This window comes from Megalobrama amblycephala, linkage group LG8 (assembly GCF_018812025.1).
Source record: "Megalobrama amblycephala isolate DHTTF-2021 linkage group LG8, ASM1881202v1, whole genome shotgun sequence".
Classification (NCBI taxonomy): Eukaryota; Metazoa; Chordata; class Actinopteri; order Cypriniformes; family Xenocyprididae; genus Megalobrama; species Megalobrama amblycephala.
In genome coordinates, this window is record NC_063051.1 from 3861344 (window position 1) to 3883709 (window position 22366).

Here is a 22366-nt window from a genome sequence, read left to right on the forward strand (position 1 = left end):
CAAGAAATTATGTAGCTCTTTTTATTCAATCTGCCCTTATATCTGTATTCTGGAGAAAACTGCATTTTATATGGAATACAACTTGTTTCATTGAGTCTGATACATTGAGGCCATTGGGTTTCCAGACCGTTCTGTTAATGTGCAGTACAAATGAAGCAATATGAATATTGCTGTAATACTGTGAAACTGCTATACAGGTGATAAGATGTTCCTGCCATAATTCATACAGGTAGCCAAGCAATTTGCTCTTGATGGTTGTTTGCGTACTCGACATGATCTTATAGCTGTATATTATGTCCAGTTAAAATGTATTCTGCCAAAATCCAGATTTTATTTTTACTGTCCATGTAGAGAGAGATAAAACAAAATGTCTTTAAACTGCAAATCCCGCTGTAGCTACTGTCCATTATGGCCTATTTATTTGTTTATTGTTGTTAGTTTTAATTGTCTTTAGCATGACCCATGGTGATCACAATCACATGGTTATTTTTAGGCATTTGCTAAATATACTCCTCATTGTACAGTGTATAGCTTCACTGAGTTTTATCTGTTAGTATTATCTCAGTAATGTAAACGGTACTGTAAGGACGTACATTTTGTTTGACCGCTATGTGCATTAGTTTGACTTCAAATGAAAATCAGATCAAATTCTTTCCTGTTATGTTTTCCTCTTTAGGATGCACTGACTGCAGGCTCTGTAAACACTGAAATATATTTTCTGAGAAAAGTTTTCGTAATAGAAGACAGAGCAGAAAAATAAGTGATTGTGCAAAATCAAAATTAAATATGTGTGATTCATCATTATCATGTATCAACTCAGCCTAAAGTATTTGTCACTGTTTATCTGTGGCTTCTGTATTTTGTTACTCGATATGCAGAATAAATGTTTTTGGACAGTGTAAGTATCTATGGTGCTTCTTATTTCTGGTCTAGTACTAAATTTAAACAAAACATATGTATCTCTGAAGGGAACTGACTGACTTGAGAAATTTTTTGATGCCATTTTCTTTTCATCTTCCCTCCATGTAATGCGTAGTGTTTGTAAGCAGCGCTGCTTTGTTTATTGAGGTTAACAGCTCTATTTTTGCTGTTATAAGTGCCACCTACTGACAGAAGCTGTGTCCGAAACCGCTCCCTATCCACTATATAGTCCACTATATCGGGTGTCGGCCATTTTGTAGTGGTGTCCGAATTCACAAAGTTATTTTTTTATTATTTTTTTTTTGGGTGGGGGTCACCAGGAATCCTGAGTTCTTGTCCTGCCTCGTGGACTTTTCGACAGCTGTATATTTGCCGTCAGATTCTGTGCTCAGTACTGTGCGTATTGCCACCTAGTGGACTCTTCTGTCCTGTTTGCGTGTACTGCACCAAATTTCGAGACCGCGAGGACGGGGTGTGCCGAAATATACTTTGGGCTTAAGGCTTGCACTTCCCTATAGCTTTGTGAACAGTGTGCTGACACATTCAAGTCAGGACTCGTGGACTTTTCCGGATCACGTCTGCCTTCTCGCTCCAATTTTGCTTCCTGTCAACATATTTCATACCATAATAAATGGCAAAAAGAGAGGAAATGTCATTGCTGGCTATGCAGGCCTCACTGAGCCATCGGATTTCAACAGAAATATCTTAATTTGCATTCCTCTCTCAAGATCCATTAATGTACTAAAACATATTTAAATCAGTTCATGTGAGTACAGTGGTTCAATATTAATATTATTAAGCGACGAGAATATTTTTGGTGCGCCAAAAAAACTAAATAACGACTTATATAGTGATGGCCAATTTCAAAACACTGCTTCAGGAAGCTTCAGAGCATAATGAATCAGCGTATCGAATCATGATTCGGATCGCGTGTCAAACTGCCAAAATCACGTGACTTTGTCGCTCCGAACCGCGGAGATATTCTCAATCAATCCATCACAGAAGTGGACCAAGACCCAACTCAAAAGATCATTGTTTTCATAAGTAAATTAGAACAGAAAGATGAAGAACCACTTGACTTAGCAGGACTGGTCAACAGAAGAAAAGCTCCAATTTTCTTCTATTGCTCCAAAAGACCCCAGAAGAGAGATAATGTGGTCGAGGTACGGGATCCAACAGGTAGTGGGCCACCGTGGAAATTTATACACCACGAGCAGCATCTCTGAGGCAGCCAATTTCTAAACAAATATCAACCACCACCCCATGACTCTGGAACCACCACTACACAACATCTTCAACGGTGCAATACAATTCACCGACATCTAATTTGTACAGCTTTATGCAACGACACCACATGTGCACGCTACCTGTAACAAACATCCAGTAAGCAGAGTCATAACAACATGTGGCGCCCACAATCCAAACCATGCCTGCAAGATCCTGAATAACGCATCCACTTACATTCAACACACGGAGGACCTAACAAGAAAATCCATCTGTAGAACTCTGGCGAGGATAGAGGCAGTATATCTCTTGGAAGACCACTTCCCAATCTCATTGGCATCAAGGGACTTCTACAATATGCCAGCTGTCTACAAAATCCTGGAAGAGATCCCCATGTTCCTTCCATTCAAGTATAACTCCCATGGGTTAGGCCTGAGCCACGTGGTGCACCCGATTGCAAGTTATCTGACAACAACACTTAACAACCTGCTCCCTAACTCCAAAGGCAAAGAGAGGAGAGTTCAGCCCCGACAAAACGTTGCAAAACGTTTTTTTAAACGGAAACGGTGGTGCGTTGAACACCCCGTTCTGATGACGCAAGAGTTGCAACTTCTTTTTGAAGAATTTTCGGAGCCGGTATAAATACATGTTTAATACTACGCTCGATGTTACAGTCATTGCCATTGCCGTCCAGAATAAAAGAGAACATCCCAATCGAGTGAAGGGATTTGTGAAAACTGGTTCCTAATTTTTGTGATCCAACATTTGCCTTTTAATGAAAGTTTATGAAAGTATCACTCTACAATACAATAGCAAAATATATAAGTACAGTATTTTTATGTTACATTAATCAGTGTCTAGCATACCTTCCTAAGGAAAGGATATGGACCAGAAGACATTGCAATTACTAAATGATATTTAGACAGACTTAAAGAAGTTCCAGATCTATACTTGTGCTCTTATTATTTGAGTTATTTTGCCATTAAATTATTATAGTATTATATTAAATTAACATGTGCAAACAATATACTTGCTCTTGTGAATTTATTTTGATGTTAATTACATTTACGAGCTGTTTCTTTAATACTGCGTGGTTTATGTACATGTTGATGCTGATTGGGCAGACATTTTTGAAACACCCACCAAACAAGAGAAAACATATTTCAAACCCGTTGCACACCGTTTCCAGGAAACATGTGGTTCAAACTGGAAACGTATCGTTGCATAATGTTTTGCATAACAAAATGTTGCGCACCGGGGCCCGTTGCATAAACTTAGTCACTATATTAAGACTGTGTCTTAAGAACTAGTTTAACCAACTTGCAGTTAACCAAGGGGTAATCAATGTTATTTTTCCAATTCAAATTACACCAATCTACCTTTTTATAACAGACTTTAAAAAATTAGGACCACTCTTCAAGAAAAACATTAGTGTCTTAACTTTTAAGACAAGTGGTTTATGCAACTCAACTGGCCCCGGTTTGAGCTTGAACATGCCCCAGGTCAACTTTATGGTGATGAGCTATGACGCAGTTCAGTAGCAACCAATGAGAATGTAGAGGTCCTCGTTTGAGAGGATTCCGATTGGTTATGTAAAAAAAAAAAAAAAAAAAAAAAAAAAAAAAAGCATCATCTTGCGCCAACATTTATTTTAAAGTTTTTTTTAACTATTCATGACCCACCCTTACTAGAATTTATCACGTTTTAGTGTATTAATTGTGGTAAATTTGGCTAACTTGTAGAATTTATAATCTATTATGGGAATATATATTTTCACTAGATTTATATTGCAACTGTGACATGTTGTAGCTATTGTTTCTATATGTGTAGGTTGCTATTTTTCATAACAAATGCTATGATAAAAAAGGACAATGTTATAGTTTGACTTCTTATGGCACATAGAAGTAGAAAATTATGTCAAACTGTTAAGCTTACAGGTGCTTAAATAAGATAAAACATCATATAAACCATGATGCAATTTCTGACGGTTAGCATATCACAGTTTAATATTTTTATCATCATTAAAGTGACGAAAATAAGCAACAGTCTCATGCAGACACAGGCATGTAGAGTTTTCGCTTAGTTTAAAAAATGGCAGAAAGAAGCGAGAGGTTTTACAACCTTTACAAGCGAGTGCTGAGGGAAATTATATGAAATTATATGAATTAATGAATTGTATTTAGCACATAAAACCTTACCTATGTGTCCACTGATAATAATTGCTATATTGTGTTCATACAGTTGGCGTACAGCATTATGGCAGCAGAAAAATCCATATTTCATTTTTAATACGTTTTTTAAACAGACACAGATAGATATACATTACATTTGCAATGAACTGCTTTCATATTCATCTTATTTTTGATTTTTAAATCAGAAATTCTCATTTGTTTTTTTAAAACTTCAACTCCCATAAACCCTCATTCACCGGAAACGGAGTATGTACTCTTCCGCCTCTTTTTGTCCAGACGAGAAACCCAGAAAGGACCCTGCGAAAAGAACACTTCAAGCTAGGTGAGACGTCTTAAAATGGTATTACCAAGGTTAAAGAGAAGACATTTCCATTGTTTTTGTAGCTGTTTGTAAAATAAAGACGAATTAAAAAACGTTGTTCCTCTATATCTTCGTGATATGAGGAAAATGTCTTGATTGAAAGCTAGAGTTAGCACGCTAGCCTTCTTTTATGATGGCGGGTTTTTGAGACGAATAAAGCAATACCCTGCCTTCTTGTTAGTACATATTTGAGTTCTCAAACTAGTAGTTTGACACGATTTTCATGTATATTACTCACAACGATGTATCTGACATCTAGTTTGACTTCATCACCTTTAGATACTCACTACCGTTAGCCAGACATATTGTGTTAGCATGAGGGTTTGACAACGTAAAGTTACTTGCTTTTCAGTCTGAATCTATCAATCCCAAATTCCCAGTCCTGAAAATTTATATTAAAACGATTTTCGTGAGACCTTGTCATGTTAGTATGCAAATACCACATTTGTATTTTCATTCTAGAACGTTTAATGGTTAATGAAATTCCTTCAATGACAAAATAGCGTTATTTTCCTTTTCCAGTGAAGTATATTTGTTCGAATTGGGGCTTTAAAGCCAGGACGTTAAGTGACAATAGATTAAATGATATGAATTGATTTGTCTTTAATGATCAATTTCTTTATTTATTACCCAAGTGAAACGACGTTCTGCACGCGAAACTCGTGCTAAAGGGAAGTTTCAAGGAGAGGAGGAACACAATGTGGAACGGTTCAAGACCTGGACCACGAGGAGGAATGCCCTTTCGGTAAGAAATCTTAAAGGGATAGTTCACCCAAAAAGGAAAATTCTGTTATTAATTACTCACCCTCATGTTGTTCCAAACCCGTAAGACTTTCATTCATCTTTGGAACGCAAATGAAGATAGCTTAAAAAAGTTCAGAAAGAGATTGGAAAACTAATCCGTATGAATTGAGTGGTTTAGTACAAATTTTCTGAAGAGATTGCTGGATTGCTTTTTATGATGGACAGATTTAATTTAGGCTTTTAATCGCATATAAACATAGATCAGCAAACATAAACAGAAACTCACCCGAACCTGAATGACACCCGAGAACAAATCTCTTGCGGAAGCTCAAACTTGCTGCACAACACGAGAATGAACCTCATTGGTTAAGCAGCACGTTGGAGCATCCAAAAGAAGTTTGTTCTCATGTGTCATTCAGGTTTGGTTGAGCTTCTGTTTATGTTCATTGATCAATGTTTATATGAGATTAAAAGCCCCCCTTAATGTCGCCCATGCCTATATCTATATACAGATGTACTTTCTGACAAATTATTTGGATAGTTTATGGTTTTAGAATGTGTACATTGTTAATGTGATGAATTAATGTGCTCCTTGTGAATCTGAGGAGGTCAAAGTATGCTTTGTGAAAAGTAAAAATTTCTAGGTTCCACTAATGCGTCTGATTTTATTGCAGCGGGGAACCTCGTGGAGGCATGTTTGAAGGCAGAGATGGCCCAATACCTGACTTCAGAGGTCGAGACGGCATGAATATGGAGAGGTCACCCATGGACATGAGGCGGTTCGACTGCCCACCCGATATGAGAGGACGAGACATGGGTCTTCATGACCGAGGAAGAGAGCCTTCCAGAGACTTTTTCAGGCCTGGAGATGAAATGGATATGAATTTTCGAAGGCGCTTTGAAATGGATCAGAGAAACAACCTTCAGAATTCTCCAGGCTTTATGGGTCAATCCAGGCCACCGATGGATATGGGCGGCAGAGACATGCAAGGTGGTAATATGAGGGGTCCGGACGACGGATTCATGAATATGAGGGACAGATTTCAAATGGATATGCCTGGGCTTCCCCCCATTGACATAAGGAGGAGACTTGCTATGGTGGCTATGGGCGGAAATGGAGATATTGGGGACATGAGAGACAGGGAGAGGTCACGAATGGGTGGCATTGATGGATTCAGCATGGACATGCCATCCAGAGACAGACCGATGATGGATTTTGACAGACGAGGTGTCACTCCTCCACTTAATCCAAGAGGAAGGTTTGAATCCGATATGGATCTGAGAAACCGCATGGGATCCTCCAGTGATTTTAGGGACCAGCCTCCTCCGATGTTTCGAGACAATGATGGTGTTCCCATGGATATCAGAGGAAGACCTGATATGCCTTTGGGTCGCAGTGGCCCAGAATCCATGATCAGATCCGACGAGTTGACCCTCAGGGACAGAGAATTCCCAGAGCCGATCGACAGCCCCATGGGCTTCAGAGGGAGAGAAAGTGAATCGCTCTCAGACGAGTGGCACAGCCACGGCATTAGAGACCGAGACTCTCTTCCACCGATGATGGGCAGAGCGCCGCCACTTTTCCAGAGAGAGATGCAAGACAAGTTCTTCCCTAACCGTGGAAAAGATGTAGACCTTGGAGAAAGGTCTCAGTTCAAGGACAGAGACCGAGACAGGCAGCCTGGGTTTCTGGGAAAAGATGGCACCGTCTTTAATCGATCAGAAAGGGACTCCAAGCACCAAAACTGGGACAAAAATATTCCTAGTGATTTCCCAGGCAGAGATCCAACTCAGAAGCCCTCTCTACTTCCAATGGATCCTCCTTTAAATGCCCCAAGTAGAGAAGGTGATAAACCCTGGCCAAGTGACCGAGATGAAAAGCCTGACAGAACTGCACCAGCAGGAAGTAGACCTCCATATTTCCAAGACAAGAACCCACCAAATCAAGAGCATCATTACACAAGCGATCGAGTGCCCTTTAAGGGTTCCAGTGACATGGCTTCAGATCAGGGACCACAAAGAGAAAGCTTGGTGTCTGGGCCAAAGGAAACCCAGAGTAATAGAGGTGAGCGACAGGATCAGGATTATAGGGACATTGATTACCGCACCAGCTCAGGGCGCAAATACGACTACAATCTTGGGGATCTTCAAGGACCTGAAAAAGACGTGAAGGAATCTAAACTGGGTCCAGCTCAAAGACCAGACGACTCTGGTTCTCAGGTTAGATTTTGTTTTTGGTTAATGGAAAGCAAGAAGATCTTTATTTCTATTACAACTACTAATTCGACTTGCATTAAGTATATACATATTTAAAAAAAAAAAAAAAAAAAGTAAAGGAATTGATTTTATTTTTTGTTTTTAATCGCCTTAATTTTTTTTTCATCCATTCTTATGACATATGGTCATTTCTATGACATATAATGGTTAATATAACATTTCTTTTCACAGCTTACGTAATCGTTTATGGACTTGCATTTAAAACTTAATGTACATTTAGACGTGCTAGTATTACAGATTGATTTGTGAATCATCTGAACATTTAAACTCTGCTGTGAATTTTAAAACAAAGGACCAGGATTACAGGAGTGCAGGTGTCCAGGAAAAAGTCTCAAAAACCATTTCCATATCTGGAATTCCTAAAACTGCCACAATGCAACAGGTGAGCAAGATTTTATTATTCAAACTTTGATCATTGTCATACTTTCAGAAAAAAATGTTCTTAAGAGATTTAAAAAAAACAGCACGATACAAATGACCAAAATGATTGTCAAAAAAAGTGTTTTTGTCTCTGAATCTGACTGTAGCAGTTTTTGTATTTACTCTAATTCTTTCTTTTATAGATTTTGGATGCTTTTGCAGTTCGTGATGGTGTGCCAATGCAGGGCATGAAAATAAAAGACGTCGTGCCAGGTGAGATTTTGTTCGCTGTAAACATTGCTAACCGATTCGCAACCACATTTCGCTATTCGCTCTTCGAATCTTACGCTCACTGTCTCTTTTACATCGGTTGTACTTTCTGCATTTGAGTCGCTTTTGCTTTCTATAGAAATGCTCATCAGTATTCCGAACATGCTACAGGATCTCTTGATGTCCCCTTTCCCCATGTTCTTGTGCGGGAGGTTGAATTTTCTCTAAGCAGCTTCCATCTTTAAGGTGGTATGCGTTTGGAGGGAATTTGGATTTTCTTAAACACGGATCCCTTTATAAACAAGTCATTAACTCGTGAAACGCAAATACCAACCAGCCCTACTTTGTGATGAGGTGAAGTGTTGCTGCAAAATACTCTGGGTTAGTTTGACAAAGGTTTCAGTGGTATTTGAATATGCCAGAATAGTTTCCAATATACCAATATGCTGTTCAGTGTTCAAAAACTGAAAATATAAGGGATTTTTTTTTTTTTTTTGGAAATGAATAAAATAATAATTATAAAATCATTAAATACTGTAGTCAATATACTTTTACAACTTAGCTCAGTTCTAAATTAATTCTTCAGCTAGAAGAATCTTCCAAAATGTAAAATGCTTTTTAGGCTTCATAAATGACTGCAAAAGTCATGTTTTTTTTTTTTTTTTTAAATTACTGTATTTAACTACAGAATTATCTTTTATTTCTCAAACTTGCAGTGATGTTAATGACATCATGTGTAGCCATGTCATCCCTAGAACTTTAATTAATTATGAGTGAATACAGCAACTTTTTTTTTTTTTTTTTCATAATTTTATTCATAATTTATCTAATAAATCAGTCCAGGTTTTAAAGATCCAATATATTCCATGTGATCCCATACACTTCTTTGCTTTATTATACTATATTTTTTAATTGTTCAAACTGTTGCAAGTTTGTTGCTGTTGCATGTGGGTCTTTTATGATGTGTTTTAGGTGTAATGTGATTAGACATTTACTATCAACTCTCAGTTTTAGTTACTGTAGTGTTAGATTTAGTTCTATTACACTTTGGTTCTCTTCTTACTATTACTACTATTTTTATTTATTTTTTTATAAATGTATATCTTGGCCTCTGAAGTGTCTCTGAGTTGAGGCTGTTGTGATTCTTTGTCACTGACTTCAAACAATTAAAAGCAAAGTTGCTAATGAAATAAAATATGCCAAAACAGGCAAAAAAACATCCTGTATGAATTCGCTTTATGACATGTCTCGTGAAACGAACCACTGCTTTTTTTTTCTCTTGAAAATTCTATTTACCTGCATTAACTAACGCAAACCCATCTGTATTTCAAATGCTGTTCCCAGGTTACAGCTACGATACGGCCTATGTGGAGTTTTTAAACCTCGAGGATGCTGTCCACTTCATGGAGTCCAACAAGGTGGCCCATCCTCGTCCTCATCCAACGGCTCTGTCTGCTAACAGGAAGAAGGCTTGGGCCTAGGGAGGGGGAGGTGGCTGGGCTCTGGGTGGGAATGGGGTAGATGGGAGACCTTTCCCACTCATTAATCATGAGCAATTAAAACACGCCACTTAGTTTGCAACATTAGTTTTCAGACGTAGCAAGTGAGCGTAGTTGAGGAATCCAATATTCTTTGATGATTGCCATAGGCGTATTAGCTGAGTAATTGTTTTCGACTTCTTACACACAAGAAGATAGTTTTATGAATAGTTATATGGCATACTGACTTTGGAATTGGATTTGCAACTGTGCAACAAGTTGTGCAGCAACCATTTCTTTTCCATTGACACTGATATTTCTTTCAACATTTTCGACAGTATAATATTTTATTTCCCGCATTTGACCAACTTGATGTCATGGTCTTATGATCACTTTTTACTTGCTCCCACTGGCACATTCTGAAGTGGTAATGAATCAAAACTAAGCATTCTTCTTTGGCCTCCTGTATTTTCTTAGATTACGATGATTCAACGTTGGATTTTCAAGATTTCTGTGTTGACTCATGCTCTATGTAGCTTCATTTTTGTAGATTGTCATATTTTGCTGTCTTAAAGGGAAATGGTAGTTGCTGTTTTCCCCGTTTTACATTTCCTTTAAAAAGGTTGTTCTACGATTGTAGGTGAAGCTTTATGCTGTTTTGCACACAGCAGCAGAGTCAGTTTTATACTTGTGCTGTGTCAACACTTATCTTTCATCCTTACGGAGTTATGGAGTTCCAGAACTGTGCTCTTTGGTTCTGCTTTTAGCCCAAAGTGTTTTATTCCTCTTTGCCTGGATTGTGATTTCATCATCTTGAGTTTGGGCATCTTTTCTCTTCCAGCACAACAAACTTGTTCTTTCCATTCCTGCTTACTCCAGCTTGACTGACTTCATGGTTGTGTATCTGGATGTATAGAGATCCATGCTGATGTTTGTTTGACATTTCAGACTTGGAAAATCTAGACTTGTGTGTAGTAGTATTCTCGCATTTCTAATGAAATTTGTACTGCAAAAATAAGGCAAGTGCAACAACTAAAGTTTGCTTGGGTTTGTGTTGAAAGCTATTTGGCAGTGGTGCTGAAACTTGAATTCCCTTTGAGTTGTTCTGGTTGTATCAGCATATTATTTCCCCCGTTTTTTGTTAAATGTCTGCCAAAGTACCTTTCAGAAAAGAATTTTGCTCAGGGTTCTTGTTTCTCCTGAAACTTCAATCAACTTCTTTGCTGGCCAGCTAGCAGGATCATTTAAAAAAAAAAAAAAAAAAAAAAAAACTTGCTTTTTTATTTTATGTGCACAAAAAAAAAAAAAAAAACCTACAACGAATCACTGAGAGAGTGGTCCAGCAAGACTGGGTAAGATGATGAAACGCTGATCACATAACACCGTTAGGTCACTTACCTAGAATGTTCTTTCAACTTAAAAGCTGAAGAGCTTTTAAAGATCTATTTTTTAATATACAGTAATGTTCTTTGATCAGGCATGAACTGACGACAGTAGGGAGTACCGGGACTTTTCCCGATGGGCCTGTCAATTTATGGACTGTCTTTTGAAACCCCGTTTATAAACAGTATAAATGTATGTGATTTAAAAGGTAAAAGGTTGATGGCCTATCTCAAGCGTAGGCAACGTCTGTCCTGGACAGCCACTGTCCTGCAGAGTTTTGCTCCAACCCTGAAAAAAACCTCACCTGCCTGTAGCTTTAGTAATCCTGAAGACATTGATTAGCTTGTTCAGGTGTGTTTGATTAGGGTTGAAGCTAAACTCTGCAGGACAGCGGCTCTCCATAACCGACATTGCATATCCATTGCCTAACTTATATAGAATGTCACTGCTGTTTTGTGCCATTTTAACCCTTTCTTAAAATAGTTAGATTCTGTGGCCATCCAACAATGTATTAAACTGAATTGTGCCCTAGTGGTTAACTTTTGCCAAGCTGCTCCCCTGCTATCTCTCTGCACACTCTTCTTACTTGCAAGAAACCAAACTTCTTTCTTTATTCATCCTGTTAAGGATGATGAATGTGCAGTTATTTGTGCAGTGGATCTGCTTCTAGTATATACTTTGCCATTACTAGTAATATTTTTTCACTTGTAATTTCAGGTTAGCATTCACATTGTGATAGTACTAGGTGATAGACCATATATAACCACAATAAGATTTTATTATACTTCCAAGTTTTGCTTTTAATTTTCCACAATGTTGTGGTTATATATGTATATATATTATACATTGCATATATACAGATAAATTGTGGTTATATATATATATATATATATATATTTATATATGTATTAAAAAGGCAGATGGGGAAAAAACTAAAGTATAAAGCAAATTTAGTCCAAACCTGGGCATAAGAAAAGCCCAGATCAGACCTGCCTGTTTTTATGGCGTCAAATGGGTTTGCTGGGCATTTTTGGAAATACCTTTCTTTCTTAAGTTGGGTTGGTTTTTTGGGAAGATGTCAATCAATTAGCATTAAAAGACTTTATTCCTGTTTTCTAGGGATCTGTTAAGGTTGGTGACAAGACTGCTCTGCTCAAATATATCCAGCCCGACAAAAATGTGAAAGAACAGGTGAGTTTCCTTTTTGGTAAAGCTTTGTATTGATATGGTAGAGATTAGTATTGATTTTAACTATGATGAAACTCATACATTAATGTGATTTGATATACTTAAAGTAATAATTCTGTCATTTTGATTGCAGTATCATGAACCACCAACTAAAGCTGTTCCCGCCAGTGATGACGGTTTGTTACCAAATCCAGTCTTGCCAGTGAATATAAAGGAGGAAACTGGTGCTGAACCTGTGCAGGATCCCACCTCTCAAGGTGTGTGGCAGAGAAGCTCCAATTTGACTCCAGAAGCATGGCAACAGCAAGTGGACCAGCAGCTACAACAGCAGGAGGTGGAGCAACAGGCAGAGGAATGGACCAATCAGAGAGCATCACGGCAAAACCTGCAACACTCCGATCCAATCTTCAAGGAGAGCAAGAGTAAGTGATGTCAACTGTAAATTACATTTTCTAAAGGAAAAGAAAAAATGTAAAAAAAAAATGTTGGCAGATTGTTCTAAAGTTTCATGTCTTACTTTTAGCAATGATTATTAAGAACATTTTGCCCACCACCACCGTGGAGACAATTTTGCAAGCACTCGATCCGTTTGCATACCTGGATGAGCGCAATGTACGTCTGGTTAAAGGGAAATCACCTGGATCCAAGTGCTTCTGCTTTGTCGATATGGATTCGCATGAGGTATATTATTCCTTCATACCATATGATTTTAAAGGTGCTAAAGAGGATGTTTTGTTTTATACATTTTTGCAATATTACTTGAAACTGTCTTTACTAACTGATAAAAGACTATTTATTAGGTAATAAATAATATTAATATACATCATCTGTGCACGAGGTAGGGCCTTAAAAACATCAGCCAATCGTTTACGCGATCATCGCGTAAACGATTGGCCCTCTGCCTTGTCAGTCACTGCCATTACTTTCCTTGTGAGAGACGTGCGCGGATTGGCCCTCTGGCTTGTCAATCACTGCCGTGACGTTCCTTGTGAGAGACGAGCGCGGCTGCGCTCTCCAGTAACTTTCCACACTCCACAGGCGCCGCATGCAATGTTTTTGTCAGGAGACAGGAGTAACAACTGCAGATTATGAGTTACCTGCGGTGAGTCCGACATAATGAATCCAAAAACACAACACAGCGAATGCCGGTGATAAACACTCGTGTTCCAATACTCGTGCACGAGTTTTGGGAGGCGTTCCTTTGAAATGAGCTGTGAAAGAGGGGGCTGTTCTTACGCATGCGCTCATTTCAAAAACTCAGTAACAGTCTTTGGATTCTCAGTCGACGAAAAAATCCTCTCTATCACCTTTAACTATAATATAATATCTCACAAAGGTCAACAGTTTTGGTTGGTCCATTATAAAACTATACCACTCATTTTTATATACAGCATGTGACACGATTGGTGGAGCTGCTCACCAAACCCCGCCCTATCATGATTGATGGAGTCAGAGTTTATGCTGAGGTTGCCAAGCCTTTAAAAAACCAGAAGTAAGTCTCATCTTTGCTAGAATATATGAAAGTGATGAAAGAATATTTTATGGATATTCTGTTTTTAGTTCTCAGAGGTAATATTTCATAAATCATAAGAGAAGAAATTTCAATGTGAATTGTTATTTGAGCTTTGAAGACTTTTAAGGTAACTTGTCTTTTCACTGCAGCTATAGGAGGGACAATGATAAGTCAAATACTTCTCTCCTGGGATTTCCTCCAGATGTTATGATGGTAGGTCATTTCTATGCATAACATAAATTGTGATCAGACAGCTAGACACTGTTTTACAAGTTTAAGTTTGAGCTTGCTTTAACTTGATACAACATTTTAAAAAAGCAGCACCCATTGCATAAGATGCTGAAAAAAAACAACAACAAAATATATCAGACGGGTGAGTTCACTTCCATCTAGTGTGTTTAACTTTGAACAAAAAACAAAATAGCCTAGTGGAACAGTCCCTCTTCTCATCAGATATCTTATATTAAAGTTTTCATACATAATTTTTCTTTTTCTAGCAACAACATCAATATCAGCAGCCACAGCAGCAATATTATCCTCAGCCTTCTCATACGACTATAGGTGTTGCACCTGCTGTGCAAGGTATATGGTCTTACTTTCTCATGATTATGGTTTTGAAATTGATTGTAGCCTAGTATATTTAGGTATGTGTTCTGTGGGACTTCAGGTAACCCAATGGGAGCGGATGCCACTTTGTCATCAGCTGCAATACAGAGTTCAAGCTTTACACAGGTGATTTTGTTTTTTCGTTATACTAGCACAAAGGCACATTTTTGAGACAGGGTGGCCAATTTAAGCCAGGAGAGATTGGTTTTTGGACTGTAACTGACTCTCAGGCTGTGCACAGGGTGTGATGTATTCCGAGACAACAGCAATGGTGCAGTCAGTCCAGACAGCTGAGCACCAGACTGCAGCTTTATCTGATGCTACTCTTCCTGGAGCTGCGGAGTCCACCGATGGCTACAGCTACGGTATGGGACTGTTCAATTTAAAGATTAACAGGTTTTGTGAAGCGTTTGGAAACGTTTTATATTTGCCGATGGCATTCATTTGAATTTGGATGAGTCATGGTATTTTTTGGTACTCTTTTGTTAGTACGATGTTTATTGTGCTAAAATATGCAAAAAAAAGTTTTGTTTATAAATATATGTACAAATAAAGCAATACTGGGTAATATCCAATATTTTATTATTAGTAGTAATAATGATAATTGTAATGTATTAATACTTAATTATCTTATTTATATTCTAAAACATGTTTTCAAAACATTTGAATACAATAAAAAAAGATTTATTAAAGCAGAGAGTTTGAACCTAAATGAACTGAACATATTTGCTACTGCATTTTAAATCAGAAATGCTATTAAAACCCCAGTCTTGACGCTGTCGCCTGTACAAGAAAGGCTGGGATTCTGAAACTAATGTTGTGGTCTTTAAGAAACTTGATGCATAGTAAATCATCATATTTAATAATGTCTAAAATATTTTGCATAGATGTATATTTACTGTATTCACTGGCCCTAGTTGAGGATTTGGTCCCACTTTATATTAAGTGGCCTTAACTACTATGTACTTACATAAAAAAATAAGTACAATGTACTTATTGGGTTCATATTGAATTGCAAAACACTTTTGCTGCTATTGAGGTGGGGTACGGGTAAGGTTAGGGAAGCTTTGGTGGTATGGGTAGGTTTAAGGGTAGGGTAAGGGTTAAGAGATGGGTCAACAGTGTAATTATAGATGTAATTACAGAAATTAATTACAGATGTAATTACATGCAGGTGTTTTTAAAATATAAGTACAATGTAAAAACATGTATGTACACAATAAGTGCATTGTATCAAATGATTAATTTAAATGTAAGTACATAGTAGTTAAGGCCACTTAATATAAAGTGGGTCCGAGGATTTTTTTTTTTTTCATCTTGTCTGATAATCATGCTCTGTTACTGCAGGATCTGAGGCTCCGGATTTGTCAGCCTTCCTTTATGATGCTACATCAGGCTTCTACTATGACCCTCAGACTACCCTGTACTATGATCCCAACTCAAGGGTAAGTACAGAAAATAGCACTTTGATTCTACTGAATGTGTAATATGAATATATGATACAGTGCTTCCCACACATAGACTTTACTTGGGCGGGCCGCCCACGTATAATAACGGCCGCCCAAGTATATTTGGAGACACATTTTTGCTTTTATTATTTTTATCCTCTTATACTTTTATATCCGCGCAAGATAATGAAACCATCCGCGATTGATAAACTAGTCGTTTCATACCTGCTCGTTACGTGTGCGTCAGGTCAGAACTGTTTACTCCCGCTGACATTCCCACGTGCGCAGCATTTTGCAAAGTCACAGGGCGGCGCTGTTGCGCGTTCTACAAGCTTGCGCAATAGCGCTTCAGTCTGCTTCAAAGTGATTCTCAATCAATGAAAAGTGCAGATTTATGCCAAGCGATTGCTAATGAACTCAAGTTGATGAATTATTACAAAGTCTACTTTATGGCCTTTATATAAAATGTTTTAGACGATTGTAAGAATCTGAAGGATCAGCCTGCAATAGTACAGATATTTCAAAATAAGAGTACCTGTGTATTTCGGGCTTGTTTATAATTAAAAGTCACACGCTAAGTTTTTTCTTTAAATTATTGTAGTCTCTCCCACAGGAAGAAAAGACTAAGAACATTATTTGACACACATATTATTCATTTTATAAATTTTACTAGTAAAATCTGTGTCCCATTCACTGAGAGAGACACTATATGACAGCAAGGAGAGCACAGGAAAAGGTGAACCATTTAAATGCTGTAATTTTGCATAATTTACAATGCATAATAATGCATAATATTAGTATGTAATTAAATGTAATATGCTATGTAATTAAAATTAATTTCAATAAATAAAAATACTGTTAAAAATCACACATTATTTGTTTGTCACATGTAGTAGACCATTTTTGTGCCGTGGATAATAGGAGGATTTTTCGCCCGGCTACCACCGCAAGTATATTTCAAACCTGTGGGAAGCACCGTATGATATATTATGAATGAAATAGAATGTGCAATTAGTTAATGTTTGTTTTTGCTTGTGTAGTATTTCTACGATGCTCAAAATCAGCAGTACCTGTACTGGGACAGTGCCACAAAAACCTACATCCCAGTCCAGAGCTCTTCCACTGATGCTCAGGAGCCACCCCCTGAAGTTGGTGTTCCCGTGGCAACTGTTGCTGAGGTTATAGCTACACCCATCACAGAGGAGGAGGGGAAGGTGGTTCCAGAGGCGGCTTCTGAGCCGACGGCAGAGGTGCGGACAGAAGAGGAACCTGCTCCACGTGCAGAAAAGAAAGAGAAGGAAAAGGAGGAAAAGCCCAGAAGTTTAGCAGCTTTTAAGGTATTAACATCACATTTATTGCATCACATGTTCTGTCCCTTATTAGAAATGACAAAAACACTGTGTTAGATCTGTTTGGTAATTTTGGAGCTGCTCATCAGATAATGAAAGACATGGAGCGATGGGCGAAAATCCAGAACAGGCAGAAAGAAAGCGTCCGAGCTCCTTCACCTCTCCTCAAGTCTGGAGGAGACGACCAAAGGCCTTCAAAGGCTGCTGATGCAGCCTTCGCCATCTTTGAAAGGAAGGTCAGATAACTTTATTTATTTTTTTATTTTTGTACTTTTCTCCTGTCCATAAAAATTAGATTTGGTATGGCAGCTTTGCTAAGGCAACATATAACAAATAATCATTACCTTTCACTTAAACAGGTTGGGTTGTACATGCCATGTTCTATTTTTATCTGTCAGCAAAATATTCTAACACGTGGTATATTTAGTCTTATGAAGTGTTATTTGTCATAAATTATTTCATTGGACTGCATTTGAAATATCTACTCTCTCCCCTCAACTCTTTTCCCCTGCATCCTTTAAACTTTATCCCATTTTTCTTCTAATCCCTATTAACATCTTCATTTCTTTTAAACATTTTAATGTCTGTTATGTTTCTATACTGTTCCCTTATTCCTATAGGTCACTGGTGCAGATGAATTATTCAAGAAGCCTCTTGCTCCTCCAAAGCAAAAAGAGGAAAAATCATCAAAGGTGAGAGTTTACAGTCTTAGTCTCAACAACACGCACACAAACAAACTTCATGGATTCAGTCTCAGTTTTCCCAAACAGCTAAAAGGGCACACACATCACCTTGACCCTGATTGATGAAGGTTATTTGATAACCCACACTAAAACAGATTTACAGTGAGTGTCAATGTAGATCAAAGAAAGACTCCCCCTTCTCCCTCTGTGTGTTGGCAGCGGCCCATGGGCTCTCTTGGAATGTTGGCTGCCGACTACGGGGCGGGCAGCGACGAAGAGGAAGAAGAGAAACATGAGAAGCAGGAAGCTGCACGGCCTGCAAAGAGCCAGCCGCAGGCGGATGAGAAGGAGGACAGGTTGACAGACTGGAAAAAGATGGCGTGCCTTCTGTGCAGGAGGCAGTTCCCTAATAAAGACGCTCTGATCCGCCATCAGCAGCTCTCAGACCTGCATAAGGTAACAAATCTCTGACTCAAACTTGATGTATGTCTTTGAGGATGTTTGACGTAATGCAAGGTCTCACAAATCGATTTATATGTAGTATTATAATTATTTTTATTAAAATGTAATATATTCATGTAATGTTTTTATTGCTTTAAAAACTTGTGGGTGAGGTTTTGACCTCTTCATTGTTGTTGTCTGTATTTTAGCAAAATATGGAGATTCATCTAAAAATCAAAAGGTCAAAGAGAGAACTTGAGGCTCTAGAAAACCAGGAAAAAGAGGTATCATTTTTTCCTTTGTCAATTATGTACATCTGAATCATTTAAGTCATTTTTAGTAGAATTTTAATCATTTCAGGTCAGCATGGACTTAAAAATAATTATCATAAATAAATATTTTACTTGATAAGTATATTCTCCATCATTTTCTCACAATAGTCTGAAATGAAATGATTCACTTTCATTTCGAACCCATGTCCTTTAGATGAAAATGAAAGAGTCGAATGGTTCACCTGAAGCAAAAAGAAGAAAGCCACAAAACACATGGGCTGGCAGCTCGAGGTTTGTGATTTTTCTGAACCCTAATACATTTTATTTAAATCTGGCATTGATATGGACCTTCATACCTGAATTGTAACATGGCATATCGTGGTGTTGTTGCAGGGACAGTCATAAAGGCAGCGAGAGACCAGGCTTGGGTTTAGAAACTGCTGAGGTGAGTGTCTATTCAGCTACAGGATGTTTGAGCTATGGCAGTTGAGGGTCATTGAATTCATCTACTCTTTCTCTCTTGTTTCTTACCAAAGCGGAAGAAAAAGGAACCCGTTGTCTGGAATCATGCCACGTACAAGCAGGCGGTTCGGAAGGCCATGTTTGCACGTTTCAATGAGCTAGACTGACAGTGAAATGAATGAACACAAAAGAGTTTGTGAATATACAAACACACAGCCAGCTGTGTGATGTGTGGTCTGTTGGCAGCTCATTCCAGGGTTTACTCTGTGAACTGATACAAAATTCCTGGAGAAGCTTTTTGTGACTGACCCCTCATTTTGTGTATATGGTGATGTGTGCCTGTGTAAAATGATTTTTTTATTTCCTGGCAGCCAAATGTACTCTTTGTTTAATCATTTTTTTAGCTCTATTCTTCAGGGCTTTTTTTTTTTTTTTTTTAATATTTCCTCATTTGATAATGTTGTACCATGTTTTTTCTCCTTTTTATGTAGTAAATTAAACTTATATTTCATTTGTAAAATGAAATATTTGAATTAAGGGGCTTAAACATTACTGTTTGTCCTTGGGTCAATAAACTGCCTCAATGTGATTGAAAATGTAGTTTGTTGTCTTTATATACTGATTTTTTTTTTTTAATTTGTATTATTTTTACATAATAAATAGATGCATCTTTTTTTACTGCTTGTGGGGGTCTCAAAAGTTTCACAAGTCACTAAAAGAGGATGGAGCCTTTTTCCCCACACCCTCCTCCAGGTGGCAGTACATTACTATTTCAATTTCACATTAAAGCCGCACCTCAGAAATGTCTAATGCTGAAAGAATGAAATCTACACATGCAGTCATGAATTTCATCGATACTTCATTAAGCCTTCCCCCTTGGCTTTATTTTCCATTTCTTGTGGTTTCTTTTATAGCAGAGTGCCTCGAGTTAAACTTGAAAGTGATGCATTGACAGTAACAGTGCTTTAATACACTGCATGCTAAGGCAGAGATTAAATTTCAAAGTTCTGCAGCCTTCACCAAACCTTTTAGTGCTTTGTTAAAAAAATGTTGAAAACATGTAGTTTGTTAGAGCCAATAACCTCTGTGCAACATCTAACTCAGGGGTGCCCAATCCTTTTCCTGGAGATCTGCCTTCATGCAAAGTTCAGCTCCAACCCTGATCAAACATAACTGAACCAGGTAAGATCTTCGGGAGCACTTGATAATCACAGACAGGGTTGGATCTGAACTCTGCAGGTAGATAGATCTCCAGGAACAGGATTGGGCATCCTTGCTTATTTACAACTAAGTACATTTATGTGAACAACATGAACTTTTGAAAGCATATGTTTGGATGAGGTGCTATAGAAGTCAGCAGCAAGTAATACATCAGCAGAACCTGCAATAAAGATCCCTCACCCTGACATTCAATGAGTGTTTGATCCTTTTCTTGGTGGACAAATAGTCTCTGTTCGTTGAGTTTGAGCTTGTTGAAAGAGAGGAATGTGGACTGTTTGTTTTGGTCAATCATGCTTGAATGATTGATCAGGCATAGGACCATAATGACAAAAAAAAGAATAATGCACCCCAAAAAGGTTTCTTTTACACTTCCACCTCCCTTTTCAGTCGCAGATAAAAGCTGATAATACTGTGTTAGGATAATATATGGACACAACGTCTAGCTCTCCACAGAGCAAATTTTAGTACTCTGTTTTTTATCAGACTCTGCTTTGATGTGTAAATGGCTCTTGCCTGTAGTCATGGTATAATGTAGAGCATGTCAAAGGTCGGCTTGCTTTCCTTCCTCCTCATGGTTGTTGTCATCTGTAATTGCTTTTTAATTAGTCATTCTTTAAGAGAGAGAGCTTGCAAATGTCTGTTTTCAGCCAGCTTCTTTTGAAGGGGAGAACTTTTGTCGTATTGGATCTTCTCAGAGTTTGTTCCCATACATACTTCTTGGCCTGTTTCTGTGTCTATGGTTTAAAGAAGTCCAGAAACCGTGTCCCAGGGTGAGACTTTTAAGATTATCATTTAGTTCACAGTGTGATTTTACAGCTAAAATAAGATTAAAATGTGCCCAAACATTTTGTCTCATAAAGTAACATTTTATATATATATACATAGTTAACAAGTTAACATGTAATGCACAGTAACACTAATATTGTTTAGATATTAAGATACTTAATATTTTGAATTTGCATTTTTCATATGGTATGTGGCCTTTATGATATCATAAATTGTTTCACACAATATAAGAGTCTGTATACATTCAAATATTTAGCTGTCTTTAGGACTGTTGGTTTTATAATTGACATTTTTAAATTACAAAAAGTAATTTTTAAACGTTTGTTTCTATTCTTCCACCTGGAATGCTTTAGTTTTTTCCACGTCTGACATTTGGACCCTGCTGATTGTCAAACAAATATGTTCCAAATGTTTGAATGAGCATCTGTCAGCAAAGTCGAACAACAATGCATAATGTTGGCTTCATGGTTTGACCTTCTTTCCTCTTTATTTGCCAAAGGTCTGCAATGGCTTAAGGGAGTTCCAGTCCTACCAGATTTTCTGTATGTACAAGAAAAAATTCTCCTCTGTATCTAAGACTTTGCAGTCCTCTGTATTTTTGTAATCCATCATTGTATTCTCGCTTGTCTTCTTGCACCTTAGTGGGCCAGATGTCAGCACATCCACGCTCATTACTGCAGAGCGCATCAAATTACCTTTGGCCTTCAGATGAGTCCAGACCATTAGAGTGGAGATACAGAGGGGCCGGTGAAGAAGAATGTGGGGGTCTGAGATTTTGTACCCACTGCACGTGCGGCTCGAGTCCTCAGAGGCAGCAGGACTGACTGTGGAAAGCGTGCGGGGGGCCTCATTATCTCCAGCCAAAGCTTCTTCTTGCACATAGAGAGGGAGCTGCATGGGGTCTCTGACCAGCCTTGAGCTGGCCCTCAGAAAAATACACAAGACAGTCAGAGTGCAGGGCTGAACCAACAATAAAAAAGGAAGCAATTATTTTAGCATTTTTATTAAAGCCATAATACATTCTGTTTAGAATGAGGATTTCTACATAATATGGTTGTTTGGGGATGTGTGTGCTTCCTGGTTGTTGTTGTTTTTTTACTATGGCACATTTTTATTTCACATTCTCATATTACTGCCACAGACAATCTTGATGTGCAGACTGATCTGATTACATTTAATATCTATAT

At 37.9% G+C, this 22366-nt stretch overlaps 1 protein-coding gene across 1 annotated transcript; it reads left to right on the plus strand.

Annotated features, from left to right (window-relative positions):
• Positions 1–4556: 4556 nt before the first annotated feature.
• Positions 4557–19768, plus strand: LOC125273440 (RNA-binding protein 6). The gene is given in 24 exon segments (XM_048198790.1): positions 4557–4659; positions 5334–5362; positions 5365–5443; positions 6117–7662; positions 8012–8101; positions 8283–8352; positions 9694–9767; positions 12330–12401; positions 12532–12820; positions 12922–13079; positions 13790–13890; positions 14061–14124; positions 14409–14493; positions 14579–14643; positions 14759–14882; positions 15865–15962; positions 17006–17302; positions 17404–17550; positions 17935–18006; positions 18217–18453; positions 18648–18722; positions 18925–19001; positions 19104–19155; positions 19247–19768. Coding segments are annotated over 24 exon segments (4068 nt in total). The 5' UTR covers positions 4557–4585; the 3' UTR covers positions 19340–19768.
• The last annotated feature ends 2598 nt before the right edge of the window (positions 19769–22366 follow it).